General features: G+C 41.5%; 1 protein-coding gene across 1 annotated transcript in view; it reads right to left on the bottom strand.

Annotated features, from left to right (window-relative positions):
- ABCB7 (ATP binding cassette subfamily B member 7) overlaps nucleotides 1-12,227 on the bottom strand; it is a 37,236-nt gene extending 25,009 nt beyond the window's left edge. Inside the window, exons 1-3 of the mRNA XM_068409443.1 lie at nucleotides 12,060-12,227; nucleotides 4,387-4,464; nucleotides 2,681-2,767 (exon numbers count right to left, since the gene is read on the bottom strand). Of these exons, the coding sequence (XP_068265544.1) occupies nucleotides 2,681-2,767; nucleotides 4,387-4,464; nucleotides 12,060-12,227 (333 nt within the window). The remainder of the gene's footprint in view (nucleotides 1-2,680; nucleotides 2,768-4,386; nucleotides 4,465-12,059) is intronic.
- Nucleotides 12,228-13,499: the final 1,272 nt, after the last annotated feature.

The following is a 13,499-nucleotide window of genomic DNA, read 5'->3' as shown; positions in this document are numbered from 1 at the left end:
GAGGAGGTGGGGGGAAACAAAAAGTTAGTCCACACCTTTAAGGATGACTTTTTGCTACAGAAGTCAGTAGAAAGGGAGAGTTTTACAATATTTTTTAATGTTTCCCTCACTAGATTGTGTATTTTAAATGCTCCCTCCTCGACTTTGAGGATAAACCAAATTAGAATAGAAATTCCCTGCTAAGGTCCAGTGTGAATGAGCAAGGAAGAAGAGTTCTGTTAAAAGGCAAGATTGCTGAGGCAACCAGGGAAGACAATCCTCTTAAAATGTAAGGTTTTAAAAGCACTGGAAAATTCACCTCAGTGTTTCTAGTCATAGCTTCAAAGCAAACCAAAGGGTAAGAGATGTTGCATTGTGTCAACAACTGCAAATGTACTGGAGCATTACACAGCATGAGCACATTCCAAACGACTTCTAAAAAATGGATATATGGAAGATTTGTAAGTGAAGAGAGGATGCAAAACTGTTTCTGTTATGTCCTACCCATTCAGGCGATGGAGGTATCTGCTGCAGCATATACATGAATCTATTTGAGCCAAGGATATGCGTAAGTAGCAGTTCAAACATTTGGAAAATATCTTTGATCAACACGTACAGGTTAAAAGGAAGTGAAAAAAACAGCATCACATTAACACAGAAGATACTAGTGTAACCAGAGCAGTTCTAATTATATGTTGCTATTGGCTAGTCAGACTTTGCAAAGAAAAGCTATTAAAAAGAACAAACTACACTGGCTGCAAACAAGGAATCTATTTCCATTTCTTCGTGGCTCTGAATGGTGACAGAAGTAAATCCGTTCAGAAAAAAAAGAAGTCAGAAGGCAGCCAGTCATTTGCCAAAGGCCTTGCAAAGGAACAAGAAGAAATATCAAAGGAGATGCAAAATGCACACATATTACATCAAAGTTTACCATGAAATAAATGTTATTGTTGTACAGAAACACAAGTTGGAAATGGTTTAAGTATGCAAGTGGCAACATTAAGAATTAAAATGAGCAACCTGTTTAATGGACTCAGGCCCTTTTTTGATTCTCTGTGGTATATAAAAAGGTTAAGAGATGCATTTATTTTATCTCCTTTTAAGTGGCAGTACCGTTTTATACTTTCTTCCAAGGCCTAGTTCTACAGAAATTGAAGGAATAGAAAGAAAAGTATTACAAATCTACTATAGCAGGGAGTTGTGAAAAATGAAGTTATAACAGCAAACAGGAAACATTCAGCCGACCAACATACCCAGAAAAACAAATTCTAGTAGGAAAAAAAAAACCCAAGAAAAATAGTTAAGCCTAACAGATGCACGATGACCGAAGTGCCAACACAGGGGGTAAATATCCTTCTCCCATTTACAGGAGAAATACAATCCATAATAATTATATTTCATAACATATATAATTAGGGTAAACACAGAGGACAGTCTGCTAACTTTAAAGTCTGTTTTGCCTAGGAAATCTTTGAAAGAGCCTACACCTGTTGCAAGGAGGGTCTTAAAATTAATGTTACTTGCAGAGCCAGTAGTACTACAGACTGAAGATGTCCGATTATTCTGTTTTCCCCTGTGCCTTACGCAGAAAAGATCACAGATGTTTGCTAAAACTCGCTGGCTATACTCTAAGTTATGAAATTCCCTCTTACTACCAAAGCATAAATTTTGGTAGCATCTTTCCTGACTTCTGCCTGTAGCACAAAAAGGTTTGGATTCAATGAAGGGACAACTCTCAGACCAAAATTTAAGAGGAAATCCTATGTTTAACTCTTCAGTTTCATTACAAATGAGGCTGTAGGAAAGACATCGTCAGAACAGTTCAGCGTGAGCAAACCAGCCCTGAAAGACCCGGATCCTGCACTGAAATTTCAGTTTGTCATCAACATGGTCTTCACTAATTTTAGTGAAGATCCCACCCAAGTTTGAACAAGTTATAATCATCACACAGAATCGTTCTGCAAATACACAGAAATAAGTTTGCACAGGAAGTGAGAAAATTAAAGTTACATACAAGAGCTTTGATTTTGCAATTTTAACCATGCAAAGTTTATATTGTGTTGTTTTAACCAAAAGCTTGCCTCATTTTCTAACTGTAATAATTTGGTCTAATAAAAGATACTGCTTCTCCTTACTCACCTATCATAATTATTTCAACATGTGCTTCCTGAATATAAATACAGTCAAAATATATCAGATGCATCAATATTAAATCCAAGTAAAAATACATGCAGTTTAATTACTTCTCTCCCCCCTCGCTTCAAGTACAATTTTACCAACTGATGCACTAACTTGTACCCACAAGCTGATTTCTACTATCCTGAATGTCAAGTCACAGGCAAATATCAGTCACAAACAAGAATAATGAACCACAATAAATTACAATGGAACGTACTTTCCACGAAAAAAATCTAACATAATGCAGGCCAATTTCAAAGGAGCGTGTGACACTAGGACAGTATTTTTAATAAAACTGAAGCACTTCAACACAATTATTACAAACATTTGGTGATTTCAGAGCTAGTAAGCCTACATCAACAATTAAACAGTTATCTACTGTGCTACGGTATTCATATATCTACCAATACAGTTTTTCACAAATTGTTGCTTGGGGTCTTCAGCTTTTTGGGGTGGGTAGGGCAGGGAGGAAGCTGATCACATTTTTTATTTTAAAAGCAATACTAATTAAGCAATTTTTTACCCCTTCCTTTGGATCTGTGTGAAGCCCTCCGCCTGCATGACCATGCCAACACATTCTCTTTTCTATCAGTCGCCATCTCGGGAGGATCTGTGTGAAAATGAAAGTCAATTTGCAAGAACCTCAGGAACATGCATGTAAAAGCCAACAGAAAGAAGAACTAACGGTCTGTTTTCCCTCCCTCATTCCCCAACTGTATCAGCTTGCTTTAATAAAAGATATTACTTTTCTCTAAAAACCTTGCCTTGCTTAAGGAAACAATAGTAAGAGACTATAAATCTAGCAGTATAGGAAAGAGCAAGTTCCAAGCACCCAGGAGGTAAAGATAACAGAGCCTTAAATATTTCTGTTCAAAGGACATGTAAAAACTGAAAAGTGGACTAAAGAACACAGAAAAGAAATTGAAGTTTTGGAGGATAACTGTATTCAGGCACATATAAAGTGGAACACACTTAAGCAGTAATACTCTTTTCATGTATGGAAAGAGTAACTTTACTTGGGGAGCAAAATAAATAGATAAATCTGCTTCACACTTCTCTCTCCATGGGGATGAGAATGGCCTGTTGGGTGCCATACGACAGGTACAAGTTAACCTGGCCCAGAGCCCCTGCTGCAATCCATGTACAGGCGTAGTTAGGAAAAGAACCTGCTTTTTTTAAAAAAAAATGATCACTTCTCTTAGCACGTGGCCAAGATTCCCTGCTAAATAAATACAGAGAAAATTTCTGAATTTACTAATGCATGTAGATGTACTAAAGAATAATAACTCACTACCACTAGGCATTTCTCCGAGTTCAGTTTCAAAGAGCCTTCCACAAACAATGGACATGTTAAAGCTTTTCAAAAAGAATCTGCATTTTGTTTAAAAGATTTGCTACATGTTGACAATTTCTGGGTTCGAGTTATGTAAAAGCTCTTTAGGAATCTCATGTAATGTATATGGTTTGATAGCAGTCCTCAGGGATTCCCAAATCAAAATTTCGCTTTTCGTATTTTAAAGAAAAACATTATAAAAAAAAAAATCTAAGTAGATTTCATGCTTTGAAGTCCCAGTGATCCTCAAGAGATTTTAGCTGCTTAAGTCAGTTCTATGAGTGGGGGTTTTTAATAATAAAAAAGCCAAAAAACAAGACAAATATATTTCCTAGCTTCATTCAAGCAAAGTGTGTTACTTTGAAATGTGTTATAATTATCCCATGAACAGTAAAGATTGCATCTTCCTTACGGTTACATTAGTGTTAAGGCAAGCAGACCTCACAGGAATAAGAGCCTGACACCCTGGCACTCAGTATGATGAGTTTTCTTGATATTCCACAATCTAAGCAGAATTTTGAAGTAATAAAGCTCTACATACTCAGGAAAACTCACAGCTTTTTATGCATTGGTATTTTCTGTGCCTGACAACTTGAATCTAAGTACCAACACACAAAACCTACATCTTTAAGAACTCTTCTTTGTAAGTTACTGTAGTTTCTAGAGATTCAAAAAGACTTCTTGAGGAGAGTGCCACAGTCTGAAGTTTCTAAGCGAAGTTACCTCCTTTTCTAGAGGCAGAAACATAACTTGCCATTTAACTTGCTGCACTTCAAAACTGTAAATAGTGAAACTAAAAAAAAAACAAAACAAAACAGCAGACTAAACTGAAAGATGCTCCAAGTGCTTCAGGTTCCTCTGACCTGCAATTAGGAAGAAAAAGAATTTATACCTACCTCTGAAGCCTCTAAGAATGGCCTTGAATAATCTCCTCCCAGTCTGTGCCATGATCTTTGCTTGCAGATTGGTGGAATCTACAGAATAAAAAGGAGGAAAAAAAAAAAAGGTGAAAATGGAGTCATGCAGAACATGCACTTCACATTCAGAGAATATTCACCTAGTTTATGTAAACAAGCATAACATGAAAACAAGGCAGGTGGCTTTGGTTTTTAACAACTGACCACAGAAAAAGAAAACTGGTGGGGAGCAGCTGTAAAACAAATTACATTCAACCATTAAAAATGCTGAGTGACAATGAACCTTTCCCTCCCCACTCCCATCAGACTTCGCTGCTTTTGTATCATGAAAGCCCGAAGTTTTCCCTTTCTTCTCATTTTAATTTTCTCCCAGGTTGTCTTCTGACTTCTTTCAAATATTCTTTTGTTCTGTTTTTCATTATGAATTGTTATGCTTATAGGTTCTGCCATTTCCACTTCCTCTTGGCTCAGCTCATGCCATGCTCATCTTACAGACCACAAGGCTAATGAAAGCTACGGCTCTTGACTGGGAAGCACTGGGACTATCAGAAATTAGAGCGTGGCTGACTACAAGTTTTAGGCAGGCAGGACTCAAGCTAACCAATATTCACATATCTACCTCTAATAGATACACTGCTAGGCACCATCTGTAGCATGCTTTACATGTTACATTGAAAGCAATCCATTTTCCATACAAACTTCAAAGGACCATTTATTTTCCTCAGATGGACTAGCTGGCAGTGCCTCGCCAGTGGCAAAACAGGGACCTCTCTTTTGGTTAGCAGTGATGGTGCCACATCATCTTCGACACATTCAATATTACATCTTTTACTGCTCTGTTGCAACATTAACCACACGCCTCGCACTATATAAAAATCACTATCACAGAGCAAAACAGAGAAAGAACTGCTCGTCAGCCCGAGGCAAAGGACAAATGTCAGAAAGGAAAAAAAAACGACCATAAAAAAGGGTATTTTTAACCTTGACAAACAGCAGCACCATCATATATTTTATACCTTGCCTTATATGTTCCTTTGCTCTTGTCCTAAGACACATATCATAAGTTATAATTTAGTTATTTTTAAGAAAATGATGATCGTTCCCCCACAAGTCACCATATGGGACCTGCTTATTTCAAATATTTCCACTATGTGACATTACATACAGAGAAAGAGCAAACATTAGAATTATACACTTTGCACTTAGTAGAGCTAACTGGCCTGGGTGAATGCCCTGATGCTTCCATGACCTGGGTTAAGTGAAGGAGCAGCATTTATAAGGTACTTTGTTGTAGATATGGTCATAACTTCACAGTTTCATGTCAGCACAGAGGATTCCATCTAAACTAACATGCTCACCATATGAACAGCGACAGTTTCATAAACAGAAAATATAATGGAAAGAGAAGGACTTCACGATGCCTCAGCACATCCCAAGTTGCTGCAAATCAATGTAATCATGACAAAGGCATGGTTATTTTGGATAAAAGTTCCCACCAACATGCAAAAGGAGGAGTGAGCACTCCTAGCAGTAACCACTATTGTGGCATCCGGGAAGTACTGGTCTGGGAATTCAACACCAAATTAAGTTGTACAACCAATGCAAAAGGCAGCAGCGTTCTCTAACTCAGCAAAGGCAGGGACATCAATACAACTCCACCTGCGTCACCAGAGGCCATTCAGAAGTATGGATTAAACCATGACAATTTAGAATTTACAGCAGAGACACAATCCAGGGTGAGAGGCTTACTACCAGCAAGTCCTACATTCATATCAGTGAGACTGAGCTCCTGTCTCCTACAGCCTAGATCGCAGTCAGCATATCGAAACCCTCAGCATCTTTACGCCAGCATTTACACTTCTTTAAACACATGATGCTGATAAAAGACCACGAAAAAGAGAAGTTTAGGGGCTGATGAACCACTGCTTACAACTATGCTTTAGCTTCTCTTAAGACAACACAGCTGGAACCTCTCCTGAGCAGTACCATTCTCTCCTGCTTGGCCTTGCAAGAAAAAAAATCTTGAGTACTGTAAAAATTGAAATACAGGTATTTAACTCTGAATGCACTTTTGTTGTTGTTGTTGTATATTCCTAGCACATGGGAGCAGACAACCGATGCTGCAACAGCTACTGGGAAAGAACTAACTACTGTTCTTCTAGAGTGTACTTATAGGACATCATGAAAGTATTTTAATAATTCATATCCTTTGAGCCCAAAGCTCACAAAGTTCTCTTCTGACTGACGTATGAGACAATCAACATCACAGAAACAACTTCTATTGAGACACCAGCAGATCTGGTCTCCATTACTGCATGAGATAGCCTACTTACTTGATTGAAGCTATAAACTGCCATGGGGTTAAGAGATGAATACAGCAAAAAGATAAAAAGATCTGCACAAGGTACACAGGAAAACTTGTTCTTATTTTCAGTCTTGAGCCTGGAAGACTGGAGGTTTCAATCCTCACCCAAGCTCCTGCTAAAAATTAAGTCTTGGTAAAGAAATAAAGAATTAAACAAGATGAACAATTTACTTCACTGATTAGTCCTCTGGCCATCACAGTATTAGTAGCAAAACTGCTCAGATTAGCGGGACAGAAGCTTGCCCTGTCACACTCCACACAACCTGTGGGCAGACTTGGGACTCCACTTTCCCCCACTACAACTCCTTCCCAATAGATTTAAGAGTACAAAGGAAAGGAATTCTTGAACTTATTGCAACAGATAGAAGTAGCAGGTTATTGCTTTAAAGGAGCAGGAGCAAGTCCTGCTTGTTTCTGAATTTCAGAAATGATACGGAGAACTTTAATTCTGGCATTTCCTAACTTTTGAATGCCTGACTCTCCACCATCATGTTCTTTTAATGTATTTTTGGATATGGTTCTATACACTCCAAAGGGTGAAGCAGATGTCTAGTACTGATTGCACATAAAAGTCATATTGCTGAAGTGTCATGACTGTTGGCAGTAGTTTAAAACTATAAATGCAAACAAACAACAGGGATTAAACACATTTGCAGAAGGTCAAATCCACGCTTAGAAGCTTCTCTCTGGAGTATGTTATGTACTGTTCCAGATGAACAGCACTAATCTGATGGGGATATTTTTTTTAAACTAACTGTAACAGAAAAGATAATGGAAGGTAGGATTCAAGTACCTGTGCAGTATTCAAGACCCGCTGTGAATTTTGCTAAGTTTGCAAAGCAAGAAAAGAAAAGATGAATCGGAAAGAGCAGAGGAAGATGAGAGAAAAGGTGAAAATATTCTGGTATAAATATAGACTAAACTGTCACCAATATGAACTATAAACTGAACCGGAGTTATGTTTAACACTGGCCAACGTGGAATTGCTCTGTACACATATCCAGAGCAAATGAAACCAAGCAGTTTAACAAAACGATACCTTAAGGAGTTTTCCCCAAACATCTTACTAATACACCCTCACATCTGGCTTGTTTTGGTAAAACACATTGCAACGGCAGAAGGGAACCCCCACACAGCATCAACAGCAGGCACCCCAACGTACCCCACAGCACCCGCGATGACAGGGAGCGTTGCTTACCCTGGGCCTCTCCACATGCTCCCCAAAAGACTTTCAGACCAAGTTCCCATATTTCCATCTGTTCTATGTCATTATATATCCTTCCTCGCAACAATTCTCAGTATTACGAGATGTCCATTTTTATAGACAGACGTATGGGACTGCTGATCCTGCTCAGCAGCAATACTTCCTCTATAAAGGGATTTTGAAAATTCAAGGAATTTCCAATACTCCGTTACAAAGCATAGATCTGTCAGTAAAGACTGTTGACTAACGGAGGCTGTTGATTAATAGCTCCCATGCATCATCTCTAGACCATCAAAGTCTAGAGAAAAGAATTTAGCAATGCACACCGACATGTGAAATGATGTCTGGACAAAAAATGTCAGTATAATTTTAGAGAACAGACCAGGCTTCAGGTAAAAAAAAAAAAAGCAAAACTTCAATAAATTTAATGAAAATACCTGAAACTTCTCTTACAACCACTTCCAGAACAAGGGATATTATTAAATTATGCAGAAGAACAGGCTTTTTATCACATGCCATGTGGCAGCTGGAAGGGCAAGATAATGCAAGAAGGGAAAAAAAAAAGTATTTTCTATTTTTTACTGTTACACTTAAAATAATTTACAAAGCCCTGCTTTCTACAACTGCCAGAGTCCTCTCTGAAAGAAACCCCTGAGTGTATTTCTTGACTTATACAGATTCCTAGTAAAATAATTACCCTTAGTTAAAGGCTATTGGACCTTTTCAGATAAATGCTATTTTCCTTCCTTTTAAGTTTTAGACTGAATAGAATTTGCCGTTGCTTTTATTTCAGATGGAGGCAAACTGTTCTACAAAATAAACCCCTAAGCTTCATAGAAAAAAAATACAGTCTTTGGGTACTTCTCAAAGTTCACCAAGCAGGCCACATCCAACATGCCCGTTCTCGCTATTGCTACTCAGCCGAGATCCTAAATGCAAACCACGAGTTCTGACATGATGAGCCCCTGCCTACTCCAACGCAGGAGGGTGAACTGAAGGAGCCACATTTAGGAAATACAAACTGATCTCAGTATCAAGAAATGGAGCCTGACCACAGTTCCACAATGTTTATGACATCTGTTTTTCCCCTCTACAAATGTAGCTGTTTTCCTCTCCAGGATACAAATGTTACATGTCTTAGGTCAGAAAAGCAAGACTAATCAAAACTATTGAAAAATGTGTGAGGGAAGAAAGACATGGATCTGTAACGCAACAGCACCCAAACACCTACTATATTTGAACCTCATTGAACTAAGTGCCATAGAAAATACATATATTGTACTCTAATACAATTTAAAAAATAATACAGTTTAAAAGAAGCTTACAACCGACATGAAACAATGAAGATGGGAGGAATCAAGTACTGCTCGGATGCAAACTAGAGCAGAAGGATGATGAGCAAGTGTTTGAAATCATATTTTTCAAAAAAAGACTGGTCAGTAACTTTGCTTTTATGGTTATATTTCACCAGAGCTTTTTCCTTCCTTTAACCACATTTTTTTCTCACAAGGCAAGCTATGGCTACACTGTTTACCAGTCTGAGCTGTAAAAGGCACAACTCTCAACTGACACAGCTACACCATCAGAAACCTCTGCTATTTGTATAGTTACAGCAATAGAGGCAGAACTGTGGTTGTACAACTGATTTTACTCACAAAAGTGATTCTACTACAGCAGCGAGAAGCACCGTGTTGCTGGTGTAACCACGTCCCATGAGGTGTGCCCTCCTGGGAAGGCCCTTGCTACCTAGGAGCGCTTTGGGGAAGACACACCATTAAAGCCAACTATCTGGATCGCACAAGTGGTTGGGTCCTGCCAGTCTCCCATCTCCTGTGAGATCAAGAGGCTGGATCATGGGCATTTCTTCCACATTTACTGCCCTTCATTATATTCAACAAGCTAGTGCAAAATCTAACCCATACTTGATACCTAGAATACAGCAATAAAGGTAATATAAGAGCTTTCCCACACACTAAAGTATATATACTAAGATGTGTCACCACACAGTAGCCTGGAGGCTTTCACACGAACATGCGCTATACAACACTACCTTCCTTAAACCTTATTCCCAGATGGCTCTGAAGCATGGAGCTTAGGACCACAGCAAGCGAGTTTAAGTTGTTTTAAATGCAAAACTAGGTGTGTTTCTTCAACTTTTTAATACACAGAACAGCTTTCAGAATAAGCATGTTAAAAATATTTATAGTCTTCATTAGTGTATAAACATAGCAAAATAATTAAATAACTGAAACTAAAATAGGATGCACATACTTGCTCCCAGATTTTTTAAACATTGAATTACCTAATTTATAAAAATCAATGGCTAATCACTCTAAATACAACCTGCTGAAGTGCCTAGCCAACTTCCAACAGACACTTCTGTTAATGCAGGCACAAGATTTCTCGAACTAGCTGAAAAATGAGAAGAAAAAAAAAAGGAAACGGAAGGCGAAGGACATTGCATTTTCCTCTGTCAGCAAATTTAATTACATGTTAAAAAAAAATCATGTCAACTAGTCCCAAAATTTGGAAGGACATTATAACCAAAAACTCCAGAACACAAAGTTTTTAGAGCCTCCTGCTAGATAAGAATCAAATAAATTTGCACAACACACTTATATAAAACGTGTTGCCTATTTGTCATAATGTGGCATAGAGTTCTTATCTAACAAAATGTAAGATCTTGCTCGTGCATTTAATGAATTCTAATTTCCACCCAAATAGAGCTTGATGCAGAAGTGAAGTAAAAATTAATCACCAGACTATTAAAAAAAAGAAAGAAATGCATAATTGACCACTTTCTAACACAGAAATGCCTAGAAACTAAAAGGCCAAACAGATGAACACGGATATATACTACAGACTCAGCCTTAGCTTTCTAGTTCAGAAAATCTAGTGCAAATCAACATTTAGCAGCATGTGGCAATTAAAACTTATCAGCAAGAACTGGCATTTCTCACATGAAAATAAGAACATTCAGAAGGAAAACGGGATTGTAATTAATGCTTCAATACATCACCATAACACCGTTGTTTATTCACTAACATCTGATATAAGTTTCCAGGCACACTGGACAACACTGAGTACCCAGATCGATTTTAACATTTGGTCTGCATCAACTTCAACTCTCAGCTTCTTGTCTTGCACAAGCTTCAAAACTAAAACCCTCAAAAATTTACTACTTCAGTCCTGCTCATCTCGTCTACTAAGTAATATGAACTTGACTACAGTCCATGACAGAATTCTGCCTGTCGGGGGCAACTAATCAAGGCAGGTGACAATGAAGAGCTAGTCATAAACAGTGGTACTCTGAGGGGGGGAAAAAAAGGTTATCATCACACAGAAATAATAGCTGAGAGTTTATGGAAAGTTCATTCACTCAGTCTTTGATACACGCTTCCTTCACTCACTTTGAAAAATGCCTATGAATTATTGAAAGCTAGACTCATTCAATTTGAGATACGTGCTCAATTCTTGACTTGTAACAAAAAAAAAAATCATTCACTGGAACGTTACAGCCTTCCACTACTGACAGGAAGAATTCCAATTCCAATTTCCTTTCCCTACATAACGGCAAAATTAGCTGTTAGCATAAGTTATTCTCCATACAAATGTGTAGCATCCCTTCAAAGGCATTGTTTTTTTAATGCCTGTCCACAAAAAGACGACCAAATGCTCGAACGCACCGTAAAGACACAGAAGGGTCACCTGAGCACGACCACACCGGCGGCCGCGGTTCAGCCTGAAGGCGTCTGGGCCCACACTTGCCCAAGACTTTATCAGCCACGACCCGCCCCCCCCCGCCCACGCACGCTGCACAGGCAGCACCACGCCACGGCCCGCCGGCCCCTCTGCAGGGGGCTCCCCCGCCGGGGCTCACCGCAGGGCCGGCTTCCTGGAGCCCGCCGGCGGCACCGGCGCCCCGGGCCCCCCCGCCCCGGGCCCCTGCCGGGCGGCGAGCGCGGACAACCGGGCACGGCAAGAACGAAACCGGCCGCCCTCGCAGAGCTCGTGGTGGCAGCACGGCGGGGCCCGGCGCCCCCCCTCAGCCCCTCACCGCCCGCCCTCGGCGCCCCCACTCACCTGGTCGGTCCCCGGCGCCGCGTGGGCCCGCTGCCGCCCGCTCCCCGCCAGCCAACCATGCGCGCAGGCGGCGGCGGCCGCCGGAGGCCGCAGCAAGGCGAGGGCGAGCAGCCGGCGCTTGTGGGAGGCGGCTGCCGCCAGGCTCCGCGGGGCCCCCAGCAGCGCCATCTTGCGCGGGCGGGAGAGCAGAGGACTGTGGGACGCCGGCGGACTCGCGGGGAGGGGCGGCGGGGCGGGGCCGCCCTGAGGAGCCCGCCGGGACCGCGCTCCCGCCCCCGGGAGCCCTGGATCTGGGGAGCCCTCGCCTCCGTGAGCCCCCGCCCCGGGGAGCCCTGGATCCGGGGAGCCCTCGCCCTGCCACCGCCTCCTGCGGCCCCGGCCGCGGCAGCGCGGCTTGCCCGCCCCCCCGCCGGGGCCGTTTGGTCTGGCCGGTGGCAGCGGCGAGGCGGGCGCGCGCCGAGGCCGCCCTCAGCCCTGCCATGGCGCCCTGAGGGGGACGGGCGCTTCCCTGCCGAGCGGCCAAGCCCTTCCCGAGCTGTCGCCTCCTCGAGAGGATTTTTGTTCTGACCGTGCAGATCACGGCATCCTTTCTGAGAAATGGGGCTGTAGAAACTGCGGGTCCTGAAGCCCAAACCACACAACCGCCAGCGTCACTCATATTGGTCAGCAGCTCCGTTAACGCAGCGGCACAGGTAACACCACCGTGATCACAACCCAGCCGTAGTTCCTTTGAGATCAGAATAGTACAGTTCCTAATTAAACACCAATTTAGGAAGATAGAAAGAGATATGCCATGGATTACATTCACAATGGCCTGTACACTCCCACCTGATTGGTATGCAGAGCCATGAGGAAGCTGTAACTCTGTGTGGCATTTTTAATCACATAAAGATTTCTTCAAAGCTACCAGAGCTTGACTACTGATGCTCTTGCCTTGAGGGAGAGTTGTAAGCTCATTTGCAGGGGACACAGACAGATGGAAAGGAAAAGGACAATTGGCTTAAAGCTGATTTTTAATGAGGCAGGCTTTTCTCTGGCCTGCGCTTTGATACACAACCTTGCTTCTGACCAGGATTCACTTTAAACAAGGTGACATTTCTCTGTCACTAATCGAATTCTTCTGCATAATTGCATTTGGCAGAGCGTGGTCTGGACAGTGCCGCCCAGTGGCACCATTCAGAAAGATAAACAGAAATTGTAGGCTTGTGGCTTCCACGCAGCCACTTCCTTCGGCATGGGCTTTCAACACGGAAGTTGGAACAGGCAAAAATGTGCTAATCCTGACTCTCTGGAACAGCCTGCACAGGCAGACTGGCCAACGCTGCAGTGATTGAAATCGAGTGATTTCAAATGTTTCTGCAAGCATGGCTGAGATAGTGTTCACAGGTACACTGTATGTATGTATACAGAGTGCATGCTGGATAGCTCAGCCCTGCAGCA

Source organism: Nyctibius grandis, chromosome 10, assembly GCF_013368605.1.
Source record: "Nyctibius grandis isolate bNycGra1 chromosome 10, bNycGra1.pri, whole genome shotgun sequence".
Taxonomy (NCBI): Eukaryota; Metazoa; Chordata; class Aves; order Nyctibiiformes; family Nyctibiidae; genus Nyctibius; species Nyctibius grandis.
Note: the sequence above shows the minus strand (reverse complement) of the source record. Positions and strands in the feature narration are given on the sequence as shown.